The sequence below is a fragment of the Astyanax mexicanus genome, chromosome 6 (genome assembly GCF_023375975.1).
Source record: "Astyanax mexicanus isolate ESR-SI-001 chromosome 6, AstMex3_surface, whole genome shotgun sequence".
Taxonomy (NCBI): domain Eukaryota; kingdom Metazoa; phylum Chordata; class Actinopteri; order Characiformes; family Acestrorhamphidae; genus Astyanax; species Astyanax mexicanus.
The window spans coordinates 48080641-48106415 of NC_064413.1; the positions used below are offsets into that span (position 1 = coordinate 48080641).

The 25775-nt window shown below is 38.1% G+C and overlaps 1 protein-coding gene across 1 annotated transcript in view; it reads right to left on the minus strand.

The window, feature by feature from the left end:
* Positions 1-11183: 11183 nt before the first annotated feature.
* Positions 11184-25775, minus strand: part of LOC107197132 (uncharacterized) — a 180286-nt gene continuing 165694 nt past the window's right edge. Inside the window, exons 5-11 of the mRNA XM_015602810.3 lie at positions 13741-13828; positions 13598-13640; positions 13362-13435; positions 13175-13233; positions 12111-12636; positions 11899-12010; positions 11184-11681 (exon numbers count right to left, since the gene is read on the minus strand). Coding sequence (XP_015458296.3) covers positions 12228-12636; positions 13175-13233; positions 13362-13435; positions 13598-13640; positions 13741-13828 — 673 coding nt within the window. The 3' untranslated portion in view covers positions 11184-11681; positions 11899-12010; positions 12111-12227. The remainder of the gene's footprint in view (positions 11682-11898; positions 12011-12110; positions 12637-13174; positions 13234-13361; positions 13436-13597; positions 13641-13740; positions 13829-25775) is intronic.

The following is a 25775-nucleotide window of genomic DNA, read 5'->3' on the forward strand; positions in this document are numbered from 1 at the left end:
ATATTGCATGTCACTCTACATTACTACAACTGTTTCTTTTTCATGTTAAGATCATATCTCAATCCCTTACAGTGTCCAAAGTGTGCCATTATAACCCATTAGAGTCCATGAGGCTTTAGTATTCTCTGAAAAACGTCAGTAGAGTCACACCAAGCTTTGATATATACGAACACAATGCATACTACATATGTATACACAGTTTATGGACACCTCTTCTAAAGTCATGAATGAATTCAGCTGCTTCACATTGCATGTATAGCTGAAAAAGTTGTGCAAATGCATGAACACCTTGTCTAGTACACTAGCATTGAGCTGTAGAGCAGTGGAACTGTGTTCTCGAGAATGATGGTGCTCTGTCTAATACATCTGGGATGTGTTGGGGAATTAGGGATCAGGTAGGTTGGGGTGAACCTCACTAAAGCTCTTGTTGCTAATGCAAGTAAAAACCTTGCAGCAATGCTATAAACTCTGGACAGTAAAGACAGAATAACTGAAAAACTGAATAAACTCTTTTTTAATGTCCTTAATTTGAGAAGAAACTATTAATGAGCAATTATTCCAATACCTTTGTCCATATTTAGCCTTTCCTCAGTTTTTGAGGAAACCTAAAAGGCACTATGCTAGTTTATAACAACCACAAGACCAATGATCCAGATCTAGTATGATCTGAAGAACGCCAAAAGAGTAACGCCAGTCTTCATTTACTCTACACAACTAAAACTCCTCTATTTTATTTGTTTTGAACAAATCCAAATAAATTTTAACGGTATCTAACATGCTATATGCTGTAATAGCTCCTTTTATAGTTCCATGACATTAATAATCCAGATCTGATACTTCTTAAAGAAATTTAGTTAAGTCACACCAGACTTCAACACAGGCATACAGTACTACTATAGTGCATGGTTTTCATGTTTAGATCTAAATGTGATACATTAGCTCCTAAAGTATTTGAACTGAGTGATCCAGATCTACTTTCCCCTGAAAAACCCTCCAGACTTCACTTTATACAACTAAAACTGCTTTTTTATGCTTCGAATGCTTTCCAATTACTGAGAGGACCTGGAGTGTTCCATAATAGCCCTAAAGTCCAGGAGGTGAGTGGTCCAGTTCTGGAAGTGCTTAACTTTAAAAATAGGTCGTCCTTTAGATCAGCAGAAAAGAGGTTTTGCCTGTTAGTTATCTCAATGATCAATACAGCTCATCCTAGCAGAGAACAGAGGAACACAAATGTATAATGAGAGGATTCTGCAGCAGCGGCTCCTTCTGACCATAATAAATGCGGTCAATACGGCGCAGGAGGATGCAGTGCGGTGAAGCGGAGAGGCCGTGGTAAATAACGAGTAGAGAACTGTCTATTCCTGACCCATATGCTGTTTACCCCATTCTGTCTGCCTAGTTTACACACTATCTATGGTTCCCATCCACATTGATAAAGGGCCTCGTTGCCTAATCCACTTTCGGAAAGCCGGCGAACGTATTACGCCGTTCCGTTCGTCAAACCCAAACTCGATTTTTGCAAAGGTTAATGGCCGAGCTTGCAGGAGGAAGGGAGAGGGGGGGAAATGCAAAGGCAGATGTTTTAAGAGGAGCCCTTTCCGATGGCAAACAAGGTCTAACATTTGGAGCCTGTGTTTTGGATGCATCCTGAGTGACCTTTGTCAGAATGCTGTCTGATTAAATAAGCAGCGGGGAGATAGGCAGGCATTGTGATTTGGCCTGAGGGAAGCCCAACTTTACTGCAGTCATTACCACGAAACTTTCCCCCAAACTGCCCACGGCTGGGAATGAATGGACACTAAGCTGTAAACACTACGGCTGGAATGCAGGCACACAGCACTGCACAGTGCATGTATTTGATGACCTTTTCTATTAAAGCTCACAGACTACGGGCTTGCACGACCTTTTAGGCTATTATATCAGTGTTTGCTAACTTCTGCAGTACCCCTATAGTGCAGAGCGTAGCATTTTCCATGCACTTGATGGAGTTCATGGAGGGCTGGCTGGCTCGTTATCCGGCAGGTGAAATCAGGTGTGCTAAAGGCAGGGAAATAGTAAACTGCACAGTGTAAGTGGGGGATGGGGTTGGGTGGGTGGTTCCTATGAATGTTGCTGAGAACCAGGGTGTGTTTTCATCACTACTGTACGTGAGCCAAAAGATTCTTTATCAAGACGGAAATTAATCCCCAGAAGCTGAGAGATTTTTCCTGGTTGTGTAAATCTTTCCATTGTTTTTGATGGGTGTCACACGACGGTTATGGTCGAACTGGGATGACAGACTTTTCCGGGTAATGTTTACCCCTCTGCCTTAAGCATGAGGGTTTCTTCAGAAGGTCACCGCTTGTTTTGGCAACTTCGGTTACACACTCGTGAGCATGCAGATACATGTTTCAGGATGGATTCAGTCATTATAGTACAAGCTTCTCAATGTGCCTATGCAATATGACCTGTGCTTATGTCACATTAGGAAGCACACTTGGACTGATTTTTGGACTTTGGGCAGAAATCCAACTGACACTAAATATTTAATGTAATTGTAATTTAACATTTAGGAGTCTTCTTTGTTATAACCCTTTATATACTGTTATGGTCAACTTTGAGAAATTTTAAATGTAACACTAATTTGACTTTATTTGACACTTGCAAACAAAAAGTTTACAATCGCTTATGAAAATTATGTAAAATGTCCAATAATATAGCAATCGAAAGGTATCACTGATGTGGAAAATTTCACTAGTAGACCCTGGAATCAAAAGCGAGTTGTGTGAGCTCGAGTCAAAGAGACCTACAGATCATAACCAGCAAATAAAAGTACAAAAGTTGGAATATTCACAAGAACATAATGTTACTGCCCAATAATGGCCTGAAATAAAGGAATGTTACACTGACTTCCATTAAAAATGTATAAGCTTTTATCTCTCTCTTGTATAGTTGCTCTTTTAGAGATATTAATTTTTCATTGGATACCGACTATACATTGTTTAAAGATCTGTTTCAACATTAGGTGAAAGGTCACAACAATAATCACCTATAATGGCCCAGCCATTTTTGACCAGGAACACAAAACTAGGTAATCTGAACACCTGAAGTCTGAACTCCTGAGATAAATTAGTCAAATTCATCCTGAATCAATTCATCGCCAGATTTATATTCCCGAACGTTTGCTCAAGTAAAAAGATTGCAGGCTTTCACTGTAAAACGAGGCTTAATTGTGCAGTTATTCAAACATCTATAACAGCCAGCCTAAGTTGTCTTCAACTAATGTAGCTGTTTTTTTTCAGTTCGCTAAATCATTAGAGCAGCACACTGTAAGGTTTTATAGCCGCCACCACTATAATCGGTGTGCCTGAGTTGTACGAAAAACAAAGTTACATGCAAATCAAAGCAGAACGTGTTTTGAACAAAGTGCATTTCCTGTAGTTCACAGCGACCTGCGGAATCACATCAAGCGTCTGGCTCTGAAGAAAATATCACCTTGTCAAGAGCATCCAGCCTGGATTCGTGACCTTTAGATAATACCATGTAAATCACATGTTAGGCTGCAGCCGGTGAACCACTGCTTCTCTAATGTGGGTCTGAATCAGTGCTTTACCTGGATCCCTTGATGAAGTGAACCGAAAGCCTTGCTTAACATCAGCGTAATGAGAAATTAACAGCTGCGGTGGAGGGGGCAGGACCGCTCGCAAATGTTAAACTGTATTTAATACAGGGAGAGTTACCGTTTTCAGAATGGGATGTATTAAAAGAGAGAGAGAACAAGAGAGAGAGAGGGAAAGAGAATAAGAGAGAGAGGGAAATAGGAGCTTGCTTATCTCCCACATAATTTATTCAGCCAGAGTGCTCAGAGAATGCTGCTATTTTTCTCCATCGTGTTACCGTCCGTGTTATACACCGCCTGCTTCATTTGGACTGGATAATGCCACTCTCCCATGAAGCCACTGAAACATCAACCACAAAAAGACGAGGGGCTGCGATCTTTCAGGCAGATTTAATTTTGGAGCCTGTGTATAGAGCGGGTCCATTATTGTTAGGCCGCCGCACAGTGCCGTGGTCATTTCGAATTCGCTGCTATGCCATTCGGTAGCCCATCAGCCCCTACTGAAAAGGCCTGTGATGGACTGCGGAGAGAAGCGAGAACTCCGCCTGAATGAAAAGAGCGATTTCCCTGTGACAGGACAGAGAAAAAATATGCGTGTAAAAGTGACAAAAGACACCTGATATGAGGCTGTGTCAGCTGGGCCATATATGTGTCGCTTTGTTAAATACTCGGCCGGCGCTATCCCAGCCGCTCGGTGATATGTGGTGACCCCGGCCTTCCTCGGCAACGCTCATAAACTAGCACAGCGTGGCTCAGGAACAGCTCATAAATGCCTTTTCTTCGACTAAACCTTTCCATTGATCCCAGTCTTCCCCTTGGCTCATCTGCTACAGTAACAGATAATCAATGCCTAGATAAATATATGATGGTTTGTGGCAGTTGCAGGTCGGGGTGTTGGTAGCATCGGTGGTGGGGGTTGTGCTTTGGAACAACAGCAGCATCAGTATTTATAGTGATGTTCTTGTTTTTATGTGATCAGGAGCCCATGTGGGTGAATATGCTGTAACACACTACCCCGCAATCGCTCTCCTGGCAGCCTTAAAATTATTGATAATGGAAGGCAGGCGTCCTTTTTTATAACCCTCCGCCATGGCAAGGTTTTCCGACCTTGGCCGGCCGCCAGAAGGCTCCTCAAGATCTCTGCTCGTCCTTGCCGAGGTGCTTTACTACCCGCAGAACAAACAAAGGTGACAAATTACGCCGGCTCTTAAACCGCTATTATCCTCCGCTTACGAGGCCAGTAAATCATCCGTCTCTGATGATCGCATCGTGCGTCTACGCCCTGAACCAGGAGCAAATCTGACATGAATAAATTGCTCCCCATGTTTAAACATAACAGTAAATGTTAAACGAATGGCAAAACCAATCACCGAATGACATTTACTGCTTAAAGGAGAATTAGAATTGGTGGACGCACTCAGCAGATCAAATAAAACTCTAAAAGAAAAATTCCTGGATGTAAATAATGCCTTCATGCTTAAAACCAGGATGGGGATTATTATGTAAGTTTTTACTTGTGTTTCTTCTCAGAGCACCTGGCAAGGTTTAAAACTTTATGGCTGTTATATAAGGAAAATTTATGACCCCAGGCTGAACTTCTCCTGTGTTTTGAAACACTGTACATGTGCTACACATAAGGTTGATATTTAGAAAAAGTTTGGGCAGTATGGAAAGTTCAAATTAAAACTGCTAAAAGTGTTCCTTACATTTACTTTTATTTGACTTTTATTTGCTTGCAGGCAGTACAAACCCAAGATATTTCAAACACGTTGTATCTTGTAAGCTTCATTTAGTTTGCTAATATATTCTAAAATCATTTCTGCATTTCAGGCCTGCAACACAATTTATTGTTCCAATATTTTGTATAAATCAATGGGTCAGTTTTATCAGAAATTTGAAAAATGAATAAAATTAATAATGAACATAATTTTAAAACACAAAATGTTTTTAACAGTTTTCCCTAAACACATTGCAAGTTTTGGGTGAGATTTGCATATTTTTTTATAATGCATGTCATCATAATTTTTGTAATGTGTAGCAGGCCTGAAATACAGAGTACAGTACATTACAATGTACAGTATATTAATAAATGAAATGCAGATAAAACAAGAAATATCTTAGGTTAGTGCTGTCTGCAATTAAATAAAGTTATGTGTTTTTTAGTTTGTTTGTTTTAAATTTTTCATTCTTTCCCAGCTTAAATTAAGATTAAACTCACACTGAGTTCTTCTGTTTGGCCTCAAGGGACTTAATATGTGCAGAGACAGTGTCTCGTATTCTTTCTGTCTGTGTGGGTTACATGTGAACGTGTGTAAATAATAACTGACTTAATCAAATCATACTGAAGTGATTTGTGTGTGTGTGTGTGTGTGTGTTAGGGTCTGTATTTGCTCCTTCACATCCGTTCCCATGTGTGTTGCAGCGAGGCTTAATATATGAATGCAGCACATACAGTATTGTCTTCTGGCTCCACATATGTGGGCTGTCAGCAAAGATCATGTGATCACCTGTCAGTATGTGTAAGTGTATGTACTTATAGTAGATTGTCGCTGTCCAATAAAAAACAAGTATCTCCAAAACAGCAACTTTACAGCATTTTAGTACTTCTACTCCGTTATTATACACAAGTATACGTAAGTGATAAAGGCCAATGAGTCCCCTTGTGTAAAACTTCATGATCAACATACTTATCACACTGTTGTCCCATGACTTTTGGCATGGCAGTGTATATATGCGTGTGTTTAATCACCAAGGGTGAAAATGAGTTCACACTGCATATCCCACACATTTCTGACAATTTCTCTACAAAGAGACAGAGTGCAGTGCTGATAACTAGCCTAAATGGCCAGTTTTTGCATTGTAATTTGCCACAAGAGACTTTATATAAATTGCTACAAGATGTATTACCTTGCACATTTCCTGTACGTCCTCCCTTATTAGGAGTAATAATGAACAGGGGGTTTGTTTAGCGTTCCTTTCTTGTTTCCCTGACATTGATCGCAGAGCGACTGATCCTACATTGCTTAAAGAGGTGCAGAGGGAGAGTATAGTGAAATGGGCTGACCTTCCACAGCCTATTTTGTTCGAAAAGCCCAATTATCTGGTTGAGAGTTGATGTGGTGTGTGTTCGAGTGCATGTGTGAGAGAATGCCTTCAGGGATTTGTAGTTAAGTAAGGACGGCCGTGCACTTTTTTTCAGAGCCTGATGTCAAGTGTGTGAGCTCCAGATGATGTCTGAAGGCTTTCCGAGCATTCAGGCTCTTAATAAGAACCCTCTGTTGAGTGGACACTCACATAAATAGATTTCTGTGTGTATTTCAGGCTGTTTCCGGCTCTAATTCCAGAGAACAATTCAGGCAAATATTAATTGATAGAGTATTGCACTGTTAGCCCAGATAAGTTGAATTTACTTTAAGAATTTGAGGAAACCGGTTGCCTTAAAAAAGTAAAAAAGTAATAGGTAATAAAAATGTAAAACATCAAGTTATTACAACTAAAGGGGAAGTTGATTTAACTTTTTAATTTTGTTATATTGTAAGAGTGTAAGTTTGTAAGACTTGTAATATCGTAAGTAATGGGGAATGAAAACTTGAGTTAGCATAAATTAAAACATCAAGTTATTACAACTAAATGGGAATTTGATTTATTTCTAAGGTTGCCCAGGGGGAATCACTACACACTGATGGTGAGTGTCAGTCAGACACTGTTGGACACACCCAGTATGCAAATATATTATGACAGAAGCCAATGGAAAAGAAGCTGCAAATGGCAACAGACCAAACAACAGACTACTATAAGTTTGTTCAACTCAAAGATTTCAGTTTGAATGTATATATGTGCCCACAAATGTTCAACTAACTCAATATAGTTGAGTATTGTTTAGAAATATCCAATTTTATGTAAAACAGACTGAAATCATTTGAGTTCAAACAACGTATGGGTTTACAGTGTGGGCTAACAATTGAGCAAAAAATACAGATAAAGAAGGAATATAGTAAAAAAGTAAACTTTGCTAAAATGTTAAATGGTTACGCAGGGAAAGTGGTTCCAAAACGGGTTCCCACTGATTTCTAAGGTGTTGCTAAGGTGTTCACTGAGTGGTTGCTAAGTGTGTCGCAAGTGACTGATGGACAGGCAACAGATGAGTGCAGGTCAGTGCTTGCAACGTTGTCCTGCAGGATTGAATGTGTTTTGGTAGCTGTCAGGCAGATGAAACTCTAGGGAAGTAAATGGGAGCAAGAAGGGATTAGGAAACATCTGACTATGGCTGTTGGACAAAGAGGAAAATGGGATTTGGTGGTGCCAAAACTGAACAAAAACGAATGTGAGTAACAAGTGATAAAAGAAAACAACAAATAAACAACTTTGAATGTATTCTCGGCAGAGTGCTCTGAGATAGAAAATCTAAAATGATTTTCTAAAAAAAAAAAAAGTGTTAAAAAAAGGATTCTATAGGGATATAAAATGGGATGAAAACAAGTGAATGCACTGCTTAAATAGTTCAAATAGTGCTACAAGGATGATGCATTGTTCCTGGCGATTTCTATGGTGTTGCTAGCTGGTTGCTATGGTATTTCAACTGGTTGCTATGGTATTTCAACTGGTTGCTATGCTATAGCTATTGGTTTGCCTAGGTGTTGCTAGATGGTTTTATGTGTTGCTACATAGTACAGGAGTTATTTGCTAACATGTTGCTAGACTGTAGCTCAGATGTTTTTGGTGTTCCTATGGTATACAGTAGATGAATTGCTATGTAATTGCTATTGAAAATAAAGAGCAGTGAATGGGAGGAACAAGGGATAAAAAAATGACAAACAGATGAATGTAAGTCAGTATGGCTGTGGTCTATTATTTTGCAAAAAGAAATCATTACAATATACTTAAAGGTCTCAGTGCTGAGTTATAGTGTTCCTTTAATCAGATAACAAAGCTGCCACTCTATACAGTAAAAACTGTGTTTTAAATGCACATGTAGTAGACTGGAAGTCCAGTTTTTCCTTCTTGTACACCACTGCCTTATAGATCCACTAGGTGTGTAATTACAGGCTGGGCTGCCCCAATCATCACTGTTCACAGCTTCTGTCCACTGGACTACTATTGAGCAAACATTACTTAAGTGGTGGACCATACTCAATACTCAGCACAGCAGGGACAATAACATGATCATGGTACCAGGGAGAGAAACCATTCATTCCAATGTAACTCCACATTGACGGAGTACAGTTAGACACTATAGCCCCTCAGTAAGTGAAGAATGTGTGTCAGAAAGTGACCGTGGTAGATGCGTAGTGTTCACTATCTCACTGTGTGTATGTTCTGAGAGAGAGCACTGGTGTATAAGTGTGTGTTCAATGCATGGATGAGTTAAAGGTGGAGGCCAACTTCCATCTGTGCCCAGCACCTTTACAGTGTATTTTCTTATCTCATAGTCCCATCGCTAATTGGATGGCAATAAATCATGACCAGGGTGTTACGAAAAACTGACATGATGAAAGTATGCCAAAGCATTCTAATTTAGAGTCATTTCACATGTTGCATGTTCGGTCAGAACCAAATTAGAAGGTGTAAAAGGGGTCGAAACGACAGTCTGGACCTACTAATGAACCAGAGTGTTAATGTAATGTTTCCAGAACCAGAGGGAAAAAAGAAGCAGCATTGTGCTATAATCCAGCACCAGTATGGATGCATACTCATTTCTCTGGTATTACTTATATCTACAGTAACTGTAACTCAGCTTATTTATAAACAGAAATAAAACTCTGATACATTCATTCTGCTGCATGACATGCATGCCCACAAAGTGGAGGCAGAGGTGGAATTCAATACCTGGAAAAGAAACTGACAGTATTCTACAAACCAATTAATGTCAAATATAGGGAGACACAGCCCACGTAGGTGATGACGAAAAACTGTTGCAAAGTTTCTTAGTCTGCTTTCTAAACTTCAGTGCAAAACCAAAACGAACCAGACCAAATGTTTGCAATGTAACAAACACACAAACCTTGGTAGGTACTCTGGTCCGGAATTTCAGGTGTGAACAAAATGCCCAGAATATGTATATAGACATCATACAAAAATGTTTGTGAGGTCTATTACCTCACTATCCCACCACTGAAACATTTTCTCACTGCTGTCCATTTTACATTTTTTCATTTTCTTCAGAAAACTTTAAATGGACTGATGTAAAAGTCTCATGAATTCTGATCTGGCTGTTTAAACTGAATCACATCGTTTCAAGTTGGATATGCATCTAATTTTAATACCATATATGACAACAGTCCAAATCAGATAACACATCTGTGTGACATTTGATGAAAAAGGTCAGATTTGGACTGCTTTTACCTGCTGTGCACAGCATCAGTCTTTGTCTGTTTCCTTCATTTTTTGAGCTTTAGCTGTTTATCTGCCACCAAGGCTCCCCTCTGCGGCACACCTGCAGCTAATTCTGGCATCATTATCTGTGGTATAATTACACCCTCATTCTTGCTGTATTGGTCCATGTGTTTTTAAGCCAGTTCTTTATTTCTGTTTTCCTGATTATTTCGCCTTATTTTCGTATTTTTGGATCATGGATCTGCCTTTTGTGGACCTGTCGACTTGTGTTCTGACCCCTGCCTGCATTAATGACTATGGGTGCTGGATTGCTGCTAATAAAGCTGCATGGCTCATGGATCCTGCCTCAACCTCTCACCTGTTTCTCACCTGTTTACTCTGTCAGTATTCATGACGTCAAAAAATGAGCAATATTTTTGACTGCTAATGTACATGAACAATAGGATTGACATTGTTTAATGTATATGTGTCTGTTGAGTGTTTCAGATACACTGTATGGACAAACATCCACAGGAGCTCCTAAGCCATTATATTCTAAACTAATAGTCATTAGTGTGGAGTCGGTCCCCCTTTTCAGTTATAACAGCAGGTTTTGAGCTCTGCAGTTATTGATCAGCAGAGTGTTGGACATTTATCTTTACTATCTTTACTTGGACACTCCCCTCTGACAATTTAAGTGGTCGGACACTAAGTGGCCGAGTTGCTGTGGTTCCATTTTTTTTTATAACCACTCTCAGCCCAGCTGACTTGTTGCAACAGTGCCATTCTATTACAGTGCTGTGTTATGAATTTCAGCTGCCAGCCTCTTACTGGCTGATCATGTGACCTTTAGTATTTGGAGTGTTCTCATTGGTTGTTTTGTAACCATATGTGTTTTAAAAGCTGGAATGTTATTAACTTCTGTCTTTTAACCCTGATGAAGGCCTGAGTGCTGAAATGCGTTGGTTAATTTGTGATGCTAATAAATCTGAAATTCTCCAGTCAACAAGTGCTGCTGGTTTTTGCTATATTTTAAAAGGTATGTCTTCACACTCCTTCTAGTTACATTAATATTTTAATAATTTAGACACCAAGTTAGCCAACCTAAGATTACCACTTGTCTTCGCAGCACTTATACTTTTTATATTTGGAGCAAGATGTAGTCCTCAGGTTGTCACTACACATGCCCGTTTCTACCAAGTTCATCAGTCAGTCAGAAATCAAACATAACTCTTCTAGGCAAATCTAAGAAACATCCAGAACACATCAGTAATACAGAGCAGCTCTTTATTTATGTTGAAAGACCAATACAGAGACTCTGCCCAGCTTTCTTCTCCAGATCTCTCCTCCAGCTCCAGATCTGGTTTCCAGCCTCTTTTGAGCAACAGGGGCAAGGAAAAACTCCCTCAGACCAAGAGGAAGTAACCTTGAGAGGAACCACGGCTCAAAAGAGGAACCCATCCTCCTCAGGTCATGCTGGATAACTCGTCCAGGCCACTGGTCCAGGTCACTCCTCCAGACTCATCCCTCCAGGCTACTTCATCCAGGTTCAAAATAACATGATACTGACAAGAGACATTACAGTTATTTGGAAAAGGTATATTGTTTTAAAAAGTCTAAAGTCGGTGAATACATGAACTGGACTTATCAGCATTATTGTGTATACTACTAATAATCTAAAAAAATGATTGTGTGTGCTTCTCTGTTGAGGAGTTGTGAAGACAATGATGAAAACTCTCTTCTCCAGTTTAGATCTTGACTCATTCTCTTCCTACAACAGAAAACACAAATGATCAGCACCACATTACACGCTTCATACACTTGCACCTACTACTGAAGGCCAACTATTTTTTTCCATTACTTTATTAACGCTATTGGGATTTTCCTAGGCTTTTTTAACAGCATGCTGGAGAAATATTGTAAATGAGTACAGAGCTATTTCACTGATCGTCATATTAATAATCAACAAGAGGGAAAACTTTACATACCGTTGTTTAAATATATAAAAACACTTTCCTTTCAGCATTTTTATATATTTTATATATTGGGAGATGTGAAGGTCATCTACATAGGTTGGACCCTTGTAGGCTTTCTCAAGATCTGTTGGGGGAGCAACATGACAAAGATTGACCAACTGATAAATATTTACAGTTGTTTTACAGAATAAAATCTGGGTAGGTTATCATCACTCAACACATACCTTAAACTTGGGGAATCTCAGCGCCCTGAGCCTCTGCTTCAGTGTGAGCCGTGCCTCCACAGATTCAGATTCCACCTGTTCACGGAGCGAGACGTCTGCTGTTATATCCTCACGTCTCTACTCAGAACATGAACAAGCAGGAGCTTCTGATGATGAAGCAGCAACCTTCCTCCGAAATAACTTCTTCAGCTTCTTTCGAACTGACTGGCAAGCTCTCCGAATCTTGCCTCCAATGGTTTTGCATAACCTTCCAGCTGCAGCACAAAGCGGACTGCAGTAAACAAGGTCCTCCTCAACAACCTCAATGCTTTCTGGAGTTGGGCTTGGTCCAGAAATATCAACGTTTTCTTCAAGCTGAGGCGTCTCAGACTCCTCACTTTCAGCATCCTCACTGCTTGATGATGGAGAAATCTCAGTAAGTATTATTGTTGGAACGAGGAACTGTTCCCGCCTCACGATTTGAAGTCTCTCTGTATTTCTAAAAAAATGATCTCCATGATCGCCATGTCCGTGCGACACAATAGGCCTGCAAATAGTCAGAAAGCAAGGTATAACATACGTTATCTCTGATTATATACTTATTGATAGTAAACTTATATTGTATGTTGTCTATTTACAAAAACTCTTCACTTCATAGCAGCATTATGGAGAAGTATGCATTCATGAAGGGACACACATTTCAGGAGAAGCTAAGAGATACAGAACTGCCATCTGAAGTAAAAGAAGTATGTGGGCTGAGGCTGTAAGGTAGTATTACAGGCTTTTACACTAATATAGCTCACAGCAGGTTGAACAGTGGGTGGTGCAATGCTACATATTTCTCATAAGCATTGTCCTGCCCACTTCCACAGAGACACATAGTAAATCCAGAGTGTTAACTTACACTGGAGCATTAAAATGAATTTGAAGCTGCTATTATCAGGTTAAAATGCTACATAATGCTGCTTTGAATATTTCCTGGAGGACATTTACTCCACTACACTACTATTAACTCCACATACTTCATTTAATACCGAAAAGTACTGTAGAACTTCTTCAACATAAACTGGAATACTGAATCTTACTGTTGTTCATAGTGCATGGCGAAGATTCCGCCTGTAGGGACATCCCCAGCACCATCCCTCTGTTGAGTAGATAGAGAGTTATTATAGACAATATGAACAAAACTGGCATTTAATGGTTAAACCTGAACCATGATGGTTCAGCTATAAATGCATGAAGAGTGAGTGTGTAGTTTGTTCTAAGACTTACATTAAAGACTCTACTCCTGGCCTCGGTCAAAATGTCGAAGAATTCGTCTTCAGTTAAATCCTCCTCCTCAAACTCTGGAGATCCAAACACAATCAACACACTTTCTTCAATCACCACACCAGGAACATGTACTAGCTCCACTGTACTAGCCATTGTGTACTACCTTCACTACAAACAACATTAACTGTATATCTGAGCAGTGTATTTGGACAGTATGATCCGTGAAGCACTCTTACCCTCTGAAGAAGAATATATGGAGGAAGAATATATGCTTTCAGACTGCGTAAAGAGAGAAATCAGAAAAATGTAAGAAATATTTACTAATTTTTAATCATGTAACTTATTCATTCACACATCAAATAAATCCACTAAAACCCACCTCTCTAGAGGCCTCTTCCTCTGCATCTTCCAGAGGGCTTTCACTCTCCTCTAGAGGTACTCTTGATTCGTCCATGTCTCCCATTCTACTGTTGATGAAAATATAAGACAATTATGGCAAAGAAACAAACAACCAAAGAAATTGCAGCCTGTTTCACAAAGCAGGATTCTCAGTTTAACCAAAGAACGTTAGTTAGATCAAAATCAAACAGCCTTCAAAAGGACAATGCTGGTTTGTTTTGTGCAGATTGACCTTTTGACATTGATCAGAAATAGAGTAAGAGCTGTAGCTGTATGACTGATCGAATATTGATAAAGAAATTTACCTGCGTAGATTATGAACCAACATTAGATTAAAATTTATTTCTACCTGATTAATTTACCAGTATTTATTAAAACTGATCAGATATTAAGAGCTGTACCAGTATTGATTAAGTACTGATCAGAGATGTATGCATAGCTGTGCCAGTATTGATTAAGAACTGATCAAAGATTAAGAGCTGTATCTGTACAAATTAAAAACTGATCAGAGATGTATGTATAGCTGTGCCAGTACAGATTAAGAACTGCTCAGAGAATGACTAAGAAATGTATCTGTATTGATTATGCACTGATCAGAAATTGATGCATAGTTATACCTTTATGGATTAAGAACTGATCAGAGATGTATGCATAGCTGTACCAGTATTGATTAAGAACTGAGCAGAGATTTATGCATAGCTGTACCTGTTTTGTATTAAAAACTGACCATAGTTTAAGAGCTATCCCTATATTGATTAAGAACTGATCAGAGATTAAGAACTGTATCTGTATTAACTATGCACTGATCAGAGATATATTCATAGCTGTACCTGTATTGATTAAGAACTGATCAGAGATTAAGAACTGTACCTGTATTGATTAGGAACTGATTAAAACTCTTAAACACAGTTTTGTGTTACTGTAATCAAAAATATATAAAAAATAAAAAATAAACTTACCTGCTGTTTAAACTGCATAATCTTAAATGAGCCAGTGAGAGAGAACACTGCTCTTTAACACAAGCTGCTGTGATGATGTCATAGTGGAGCGGAATTCTGTTGCTATGGATTCGATATGTGGTGTTCTGTGTGTTCTGAGGAGATGAGCTGTGATGTCACTGACTGTGTCATCAGACTGCATATGACTGTATATGTTTGTATTTGACTCTATTTGACTATATTTCACTGTATATCACTGTATTTGTTTTTGATTTGACTCTATTTGATTGTAAATGACTGTGTGTACACTTGGTGCTGTGAAAAAGTTTATCTGTTATTACATAACCGTGACACTAAATTTGTTTAGATCTTCCATAAAAATGTATTATAGTTACACACTAATTACCTATTTCAAAACAACTGATTGTTTGACACTGACCAGTTAGTGTTTACATTCATTAGCCAGTCAATGTATTTTTTTTTTATCATGGTATTTCTTTATGCAGACAAAATAACCTAAACATCTTTGATTTAAACAGTTCTAGTACAGTGATTTCTATTAAACATTGATTATTCAATATAATAGTGAATGTAAACGTTTTAATTCCAGTTTTAACGGAGCATTTCTATAATTTGAATTGTTTAAGTTTTTCCTTTTATTATTATTTCTCTTGCAGTGTGTAAGACTGGTAGAGGAGAACATGCCAAGATGCATGCATTATTTGAGGTCTGAAAGTTTTGCATCTTTTTTTTGTTATTTCAGCCATTTCTCAAAATAAATGGTATATATATATATATATATATATATATATATATATATATATATATTTTTTTTTTTTCTTGAATGTGATCTAGACCAGATAGACCAAACAGTCATCAGCCAGTAACAGTGTTGTGACAAACTCCCTACAGTCTACGCAACACATTCCACTGGTGATTCCTGTTGTTTCTGTTTATGAATTATTAATTATTATGGTTGCGCATATAGTGCAAACACTATATAACCCGATTTATGCAAATATGTTATTTAGCAACCACCTAGCAATCACTTTACACCAGAGCAACACCTAAGCAACCACATTAACACCTTAGCAACCACATTAGCAACCACCTAGCAACTGCTTAGCAACACCATAGCAACCACCCCAGATACCATAGCAACGCCTTAGCAACCACCTAGCAACACCTTAGCAACCACCCAGCAACTGCCTAGCAACACCTTAGCAACCACCATGGATACCATAGCAACGCCTTAGCAACCACCTAGCAACTGCTTAGCAACACCTTAGAAACCTCCAGGGATACCATAGCAATGCCTTAGCAACCATCTAGCAACGCTTAAGCAACCACCTAGCAACTGCTTAGCAACACCATAGCAACCACCCCGGATACCATAGCAACGCCTTAGCAACCACCTAGCAACTGCTTAGCAACACCTTAGCAACCACCACAGATATGATAGCAACGCCTTAGCAACCACCTAGCAACTGCTTAGCAACACCATAGCAACCACTACGGATACCATAGCAACGCCTTAGCAACCACCTAGCAACACCTTAGCAACCACCTAGCAACTGTTTAGCAACACCATAGCAACCACCAGGGATACCATAGCAACGCCTTAGCAACCACCTAGCAGCATCATAGCAACCACCTAGCAACTGCTTAGCAGCATCATAGCAACCACCACAGATACCATAGCAACACTTTAGCAACCACCTAGCAACTGCTTAGCAACACCTCAGCAACCACCATGTATAGCATAGCAACACCTTAGCAACCACCATGTATACCATAGCAACACCTTAGCAACCACCTAGCAACACCTTAGCAACCACCTAGCAACTGCATAGCAACACCTTAGCAACCACCACAGAAACTATAGCAAGCACCTAGCAACCACCAAAGCATTCGGTGGGAGACATTTTAGCTGCGCAACCATCCTGCAGTTCCTTCAGGAAATGCACTTTTCTAGTTAATTTTACACTTTCATTTACTTAAAAAGATAGAAGCAGCATATTACTCTCTATATGAATGTGTGTGTGTCCGTTTGCGTGTGTGTATGAGTGGGATATATATGAATTTATGAACCCTCACACACTTATCTACACTAATAATGTACTAATGATGACAGCTGTGTGGAGCAGAGTGTCTGTGAAGTGATGTAATTGGGTCATGTAAAGTTAAAAAACTCATTTTACTTTGAGATGCCAGCAATGAATCAAAAACGGAACAGAGCCTTTCCCCTTTACTCAACACCAATAATCCACTTTTAAAGCCTTGCCTGTGCCTGACAGCATGCTTTAGACTGTCTGTAATTGGGTGTAAATGCTGCTGGTTTTGGGGGGGGGGTTGGGTGGTTGAAGAGACCATTAGTGGGCAAACCTCAAGCCTGAGCGCAGACAATTTACTCCCAACGGAACATTGATTTCCGTTCAGAAGGAACTGATGCTCAAACAAATCATAAAGCACACAAACATGTGGACACGCACGGCCACTGCAACAACCTGACCCACCAGCCCACGCAGGTTCTTCTGCACATATGTCAAGCGCTGTGATAGTCTACTGGCTGGAAGAGGAAATATTTCCAGAGAGAGAAAAACACTGTAGGGAAAACCCATATCATAATATTGGTATTTATCAGTGCAGTACACCTTTGCTGCAGATACAGTAGCTGCTTGGTGGTGGGCCCTGGGGGGGATATAAACGTATACTCCACATATAGCTGGAATTTTACAGTATGCCATGAAATATTAATCTGCAGCGTGTCATGTTTTCTGAAGTGGATGCAAAGCACCTTGCCCTGGGCCACTTTCCACCAGACGAGTGCCTGCATCGCACTCACAGTGCAGACTGCATTCACATGCTAATGAATGGAGAGCGAGTTAATATTTCTCCCCAGTTCACGATAATCCAACAGTCCACCCATTTTAAAGTGGTAGGACAGAGGATTTCAGCTCAATATGAACTGATGTATGAGTTTCTTCATATATTATACTCTGCCTATAGATAGATACTCGGTTTCCGGGTTTCCTGTGCATGGGGGAAGTAACGTTAAGCGTGTCGTGTCACATTAAAAGTAGTCAGCGTGAAATACCAGCCTGGGTTTTAAAATTAAATAAAAGATTCCTCGAGGCACAGAAAATTACTCAATCTTTTTTTTTTTAATCGAGTAAATCGAATTACTCCAGTAATCATTTCACTCCTAGAAATAAGTCTTGTTCTTATTCAATATAACTATGCAAAAACAATATACATGATGTAAGCTACAAACAAGTAGAATAAAGAGATTCTTTACAGTTGTTTACAGTCTTTTTATAGCTGCATACAGTATAGGGTAGTATAGGTTGTATAGAGGGTGCAGGGTAGTATAGTGAAGTATAGAATATGGGGTATATGGTAGTATATGGTAAAACAGGTTTGTTGTATAGGGTAGTAAAGTGTAATATGTCCAGTATAGGGTAGTATAGGTTGTATAAGACAGGGTGGTATAGGGTAGAACTGGGAGATTTTCAAAATGCAAAAACGTGGTAAATGAAAAGCCCAGGTTTTCATGATTTAATATGTAAGATAAAGCTAAGACTAGGGTCAAAGAGGACACAAATATTTATATGCTGCCATAGAAGCTTTAGCTACTGGGTATCATCATTAGCAATAATGCTATCTGATTAGGAGGAAATTTATACTGCCAACAATTTAATAATCTGTTCTTTAGTTTTAAGTTTGAGAAGTACATAGTGTACAAAACAAACAAAACCAAATGTACAGCCGTGAAATGCATTAACAAGGAGTACTGAAACTGACTGATGTACAGTACACACACACACACACACACACACACTGACACTGAACACCTGGCAGGAGTTAACAACAGAGCAGGGTAGGTACAGGTACACGTGGTGCTCTAAAGACTGGGAGGAGCTCGGGCAGAGACAAAAACAGAAACAAAACACAGCCATGTGCTGAAGAGAACATGCCGACAAAAGAAGCAGGCCAAAAAAACACAGACACAAACAAGGACAGTCAGGAAACAGGGCACGTATGTGACATTCAACCTAGTCTGCTTGTTGAAAGTGTCAGAAAGCCATTTAGGACAGAGGTCAAATAATAGACATATACATCAAAGGTGGATTCTATTTAGCATCATCAGTGATTTAGGTCAACATTGGATTATTCAGCGACCCTCACTGAACTTCTGGAGTGAGTTTGCTGCACTGAAAGTAAAGGGGTTGAATAATATTGCACACCCCACTTTTCAGTTTTTTTATTTTCAAAATATCCAACAAAGTTTTATTCTTCATGAAAAATTAAAATTGAATATCTTTATGTTTGAAGCCCTTTAATAGTGGGATATATATATATATATATATATATATATATATATATATATATATCCCAATGTCAGTTTAGAACATTTTTTAATGGTTCATTTGTTATAGATATTTGACACAAGCTGCATTCCATAGTCAAGACAGTTAAGGTGCCTGCATTTCTCAGCCACTATGTCATAGAAAGCTGTTAAAATCTGAGTGGTCCTTCATATACAGCCAAGAAAAATGTTCAGAGGGATTTTGAAGTATGTAACTGATGTATCCTTCAATGCTCTGCAGACATACGCTGTTCAAAGTATAAGTTAATTTAGCTTTTTGAGGTTCTAAAATTTAAAACTGTGGAAGAAGCCCTTAAGATGCTTTGATTCAAGTTTTTTTTTTTTTTCTTTTTTTAGAAGAAAGTGTTTCTTGAAGCATCTTAAGCTTTCTTAAAGGACCCTACCCTAAAGGACTTCAGCCTGGGTTTTGGATTATTACAGATTATTACTAATAAATATATACAACATACAACATTACAGGAGTAAAATGTGAAATAAACCAACACTAACACAGACATCAGGGGTAAATGGAAGTAAAATGGATACAGACAGGATATGTCCCCTTTAAGTTGGGCCTCGCAAGATCTCGCTGCAGGACGTCAAGGGTGCATCAGCACAAACGCCTTCATTACGGCTGATTATGTGCAGATTTGAGGTGACCATTATGGCCGTCGTGATAGATCTCTGTCATTACACACACGCTAAATTCAATTTAGATTTTTTCGCTGAGGCACAATTTCTGACTTTGTAAAGCATGATTGATTAGGAAGAAGGTGCAAGCTCAGTACCTCACTGGAAAGCAGCGTTTTACTCATGTAATCACGTAAAACCCCTATCTGAGTTTTCACCTCATCAAACTCTTCTCATCATTTCCAGAGCAGCTTCTGTACTTCAAAATCCTCCACTCAGCTCTAGATCTTCTGTGCCTTATTTAACTTTCCTGGATATGGATACAGTAAAGGCACCCACCAACTCATATATCACTGAAGTAACACATTTACAGGAGAAGGAATGACACATTCTTTTTTTTATGCACAGTAAATATTAATTATGTTTAATTTTAATTTACAAAATTTACTTGAACAATGTACTGGATTTACTGTATACATTGACTGCAATTCCACAGTGACAATTGACAGTGACAAAGCAGGGGTTCATCATAACCCTAAAAAATAATTAACTATTAGAAATGCTTAAAATTATAATTTAACATTGACATCCATTGACAATAATGAAGGTTTTTATTTCCTTCTCCTGTAAAGTTACTAACTGTATGTATATCCACAATCCTCTGATCTAAACCTGATCAACTGAGATGGTGATTTGAGGTGATTTGGGATGAGCTGGAGCTTCACAGCGTGAAGGAAAAGCAAAAACTATTGTTCAGCACCTTCAGGAACTCCTTCAATATCCTGAGAAAACCTCATTACGACACTGAAATTAAAATAACAAGAGTGTGCAGATCTCTCCTCAAGGCTAATTGTGGTACTTAGAAAAATCTAAGGTATATATATATATATATCCTGGTTTGTTTAACATTAAAAATGCTAGAATAAAATCTAAGCTCTAATCCATTCTTCTGCAATTTATTGCAATTTACTGATTCAAGATGCTTTTTGTTTAACAAATATTTTTGTTTGTTTGTTTTATATCACTAACAATCCTGTATTCTTTGGTCATAATGAAAGTGCTATCTATGGTAGGCACAGAGCATGGCACTGGCTATTCACTCGTCTAATCACTAAAAAACATAGTGTTCACCTTTAACATCGCACTGTTCAGCTGAGGGAAACTGGCATGGCTGAGCCTCACAAGAGAACATTCCAGCAATATTCAGAAAGGACATCCATGTGCCCTGGAGCCAAATTCCTGCACACACACACACACACACACTCCTCCCCTGGTGAGTGCTGGAGCCTCCCTCACACACCCAAACGCTGCAAATAATTAACAAAAAAAAAAAAAAAAAAAACAGAAGAAGAAGAAGACATCCTCCAGAGAGGCTTTATCTATAAGAGACAAAAAGAAGCGCACAGCGTTGGAGACAGCGAGTGTTGGGAATAGTTGTTAGAAGACATAAAAGAAAGTCTAAAGATAAACTGAGCAGCAGAGAAAACATTATTAAGGAAAATGAGTGTGTAGAGGAGGCTTTTGAATGGAAGGATTTTGTGCTGCAGGTGAGACTATTCTCCAAATCTTCAGCACAAACTGAAAGCCTTGCAGTGGACCGCAACATTGACATAGTAAATCCAAAAGGAAAATGGAAAAAGACGTTTTGTGCCAAATCCAGTGCAGTTAATGGACACAAGCACAAAGAAAAACACACTCTATGCCACTGAACAGCTATTTATCACTACGCCTCTGCATGCGCATGTTCTCATGAGCTAGTGCGCTTGTTTTAGTACACGGTTTTCAGGATAAAAACTGTCTTTATAAACAAGGGCTTTGAAAGGGGCTTTTAACTGAGCGTTTATGTCCTTTTTTGTCACTGAGATTATAGTCAGGGTAGGGTTAGGGTAAGCGTTAGTATAGTACTGAAGGCCTACACTGCAAAAAATCCATTGGCAAAAAATAGACAAAATATATGCAAATTAGGACAAATATATGTATATTAAGCAATACAATCTGCCAATGGGGTAAGCAAAATTTTCTTAGTAAGATTCCTTACAAAAAGCAATGGCAAAGTCTCAAAATCAGAGAAGTAACACCTAAATCAACCTAAATCTTGTGTTTTTGGACACAAGAATCAAAATAACCTGATTGCTGCTTGATTGTGCTTATTTTGAGTTCAAATTACTTAAAATAAGGTACAAATTCTAAGTAAGAATGATTAAGATAATTATCTAAAATAAGCTAAATAATCTAACACTTACACAATGCTTAGTAAGACAAAAAGTCTTACCAGAGAAGACAGGATTTATTGTCTTAAATTTAGAGAATTTCACTTGCTAAAATTTATTTTTTGTTTGCAGTGTAATAACAATGAGCTTTATGCCATTTATTAATTATGCCAAAAATGTGTTCATGAGTTATTTTAAGTTTTTTTTTTTTTGGTGTATAAAAATTGTGTGAGTATGTGCTCACATGACATTTACAGTTATTTTGCCTCAGAATAAAATGTTATGATTATCCTTTTATTGTAGACTTTTATTGTATACAGATCTGTGGCTCATAAAAAGAAAGAAATGAGAAAAAACAATAAGCTCAATAAGCTCTACTTTTATGAGCTGGTTTACGTCACCATTTACATGACATTCCTATAATTAAAAACTGGAATAGTCTGGCTCATACAGATTTGTACAACATCAGGTTTTGCTCACTAGAAACCTCCTTGTGGTGACAGATGAAAAAAAGCTGATCAACAAATTTACCTTACTAGACAATAAATTATCTAGTCCACAAAATGCCATCAGCTTGATTTCCCTTAACATCTTTAATACGAATTGGGCACCACTTTAAAAAAGGCTTCTTTATAAAGAGCTAATACATAGTTTACAAAGGAGATTAGTAAAATGAGTAAAATGAACATCGTTACTTTATTCTATAATCTACGGACAACATTGCTCCCAAATTCCAAATAAAAATATTGTCTTTTGGAGCATTTATTTGCAGAAAATGAGAAATGGCTGAAACAACAAAAAAGGATGCAGAGCTTTCAGACTTCAAATAATGCAAAGAAAACAAGTTCATATTCATAAAGCTTTAAAAGTTCAGAAATCAATATTTGGTGGAATAACCCTGGTTTTTAATCACAGTTTTCATGCATCATGTTCTCCTCCACCAGACTTACACACTGCTTTTGGATAACTTTGTCACTCCTGGTGCAAAAATTCAAGCAGTTCTGCTTGGGTTTATGGCTTGTGATCATCCATTTCCCTCTTGATTATATTCTAGAGGTTTTCAATTTGGTACAATCAAATAAACTAATAATTTTTAAGTGATCTGTTATTTTTTTCCAAAGCTGTATATGTAATATATGTATTAGGAATAGTATACATGCTCTTATGTGATGTACTAAGCTAAAAAAAGGATAGTGAATGTAGAAACAAGTAGGTGGTATTAGTAAAGCTGCTGGTGTAGTGTATAAGTACAGAATGTTTGATACATATTTATGACTCTAACGCCAGATTTCACATTAAAATAAAATTCTGTGTGTGTGTGTGTGTGTTAATGTGTGCCTGTACACATTCCTCTCTGGGTCAGAGAGATCTAGTGGACTCCCAGATCTTTGCCCATGGCTTTTCCCATCCGCATAGCTGCCTGCGTCTTATCTCACAAACCGAGTCCTGCTGAGTTTAACCTGACATCCATCACTCTAGAGCTGTCACCAAGACTGACCCCCACACTGCCCATACACACGCCATGCTCCATGCTTATCACACACCTACACTGCTGACAGCATTACAACTCTCATATCAGTGCTGTACCAAAACAGAGTGTCTTCAAAAGAGTAACGTTATGAGAGGAGCCAAAAATGTCCTTAACTTAACCTTTAACAAGCCTGAGGGTCTCTCACTCTCAGAAATACACATTTACCCAGCACTTAGTAACACCTACTGTACACATACTCATTCATGCAATAAATGTATCTAATTAGCCAGTCAAGTGGCAGCATTGCAGTTCATAAAACCATGCAGACAGGGTCCAACACCAGAAAGGAGAAAAAAGGGATAAAAGGCTTTCAGACCCATTTAGTAAAGAAGTAGACATGTGCCTCAGTGATAAATGGGTGGCACAAATCCCCCTGTGCATATGAGTGTGGTCTGCTGGGGTTGCCAGAAACTCTCATGAAATTTTTAAAGTCTTAAATGGATTTTACCTTTTTTTAATTATCAATTAAATTTATTCATTACTACTACTCCTTCACCTCTGTGATTTAAGTGATCTGTGTGCACATCGAGTCTGTATGCATGTGTACATGTTTGTTAGCATGCAGGCATAAGTAATAAGTATTTATACAGATACAGTATGTAAATCAGGGTTCATACAGTTTTTCAAAAATACATTTCCATGACTTTAAGGCAAACTTTCATGACAATATGAATATTAAAACATCAGTACAGACATGGACAAAAAAAAAAAAAAAACACAACTTATCAACTATAATCCAACTTAATTACTGTAAGCCTATAATTCATTCGATAACAAAATATCTTCAATAATAAAATGTGTTTATTAATTACTAAACTAACTCTTAGCTGATGTATTTGTTTTTCTTTAAAATAGCTTTTCTCTGCCAACAAATGGAAACACAAAGGTTTGTAGAGCAAATTTCCATGACTTTTCCAAAACTATTAGGGTATTTTTATTTTTCTAAAACTTATCCAGGCCGAGAAATTGCAGTTTTTTTTTCCCCAGGTTTTTTATGACCATTCAAACCCAGGTAAATTAACGCTTTTTACTCTTTTCTCTAGTCTTTACCTTGTCTAACTGTACTATTTCTTTCTTTCTCTCTTTTCTCTTAGTGATGGTGGTCGTACTGACAGGGAAAAAACAGTACTTACAGAGGCCAGTAAAGAAAAGCCAGACAAGTTGAAGATGACAGAAAGGCTACAGGTAATTTAGGTATCTACGTTGTACAATAATGGTAAAAGCAGCTTCGATTAGCTATGAGCTACAATAGCAGAAGACCATGCTGTGTTATGATTTTGTCAGTCAAGAACAGAAAGCTGAGGCTGCACTGGACCAATACTGGACAGCTGAAGTCTGAAGGAACATAGCCTCCTCTGAAGAATCTCAGTTTTTACTAAGACACACTGAGTGTAGGGTTAGATTTGGTTCTGACTGCATGAATCCAACTTATGATTCGTGGATACAGTCCACGCTGGTATAGGTGTTAAAAGGGTGTGAGGAAAGCTTTCTTGGCACATTTGGAGCCTGATAATATAAATCCATCATCGCTTGAATGCCACAGTATATTTGAGTATTGTTGCTGACCATGTGCTTTCCTTCATGACCACAAATTACCATTTTTGGGATCTTGTAGAACCGTAGAGTTTATCACCTGTTAACAAAGGCAAAGAATTAAAACAACCACATTTTCAAAAGACAAAGAACATTTTGCACCGGAAATGTCACAGTGGTGTGAAATGACTCATTCTGATATTTGAAATATCAAGGTGCCACCGAAGTTTTCCATTTTTAATAGCATGCCTTCGACCATACAATACATATTTGCAATTATTTTGTTTGATTGTCAGAATTTTTTTTTTTTTACATTTTTAGAATAATGAACCATTTATTTTGGCACTTATTTTCAATAATAATCAATGAATTCAATATGCGTTATGTTGCCTCATTTTACAATGACATGAAAAATATTATCCCCTTATGCCTAAACAAGGCCTTATTTAGTTCACTATACCTCTAAATGTTTGATAAAGGTGGAGTATAGTTAGGTTTTTTATAGCCTTATATATTTTCTATTCTTCTGTGTTTTGATTTGTCTGAGTATGTTTCTTATTGTATTGTGTTGTTGCTGCTGGATGCTTAAATTTCCTTCGGGAGAAATAAAGTATCTATCTATCTATCTACCTATCTATCTATCTATCTATCTATCTATCTATCTATCTATCTATCTATCTATCTATCTATCTATCTATCTATCTATCTATCGATCTATATATCTAGTATGTAGTAAAAGTTGTAGTCTGCTAAAATGTTATATATGTTATGTTGTTGACTATATAGTTAGAAAGAGGGTATTTA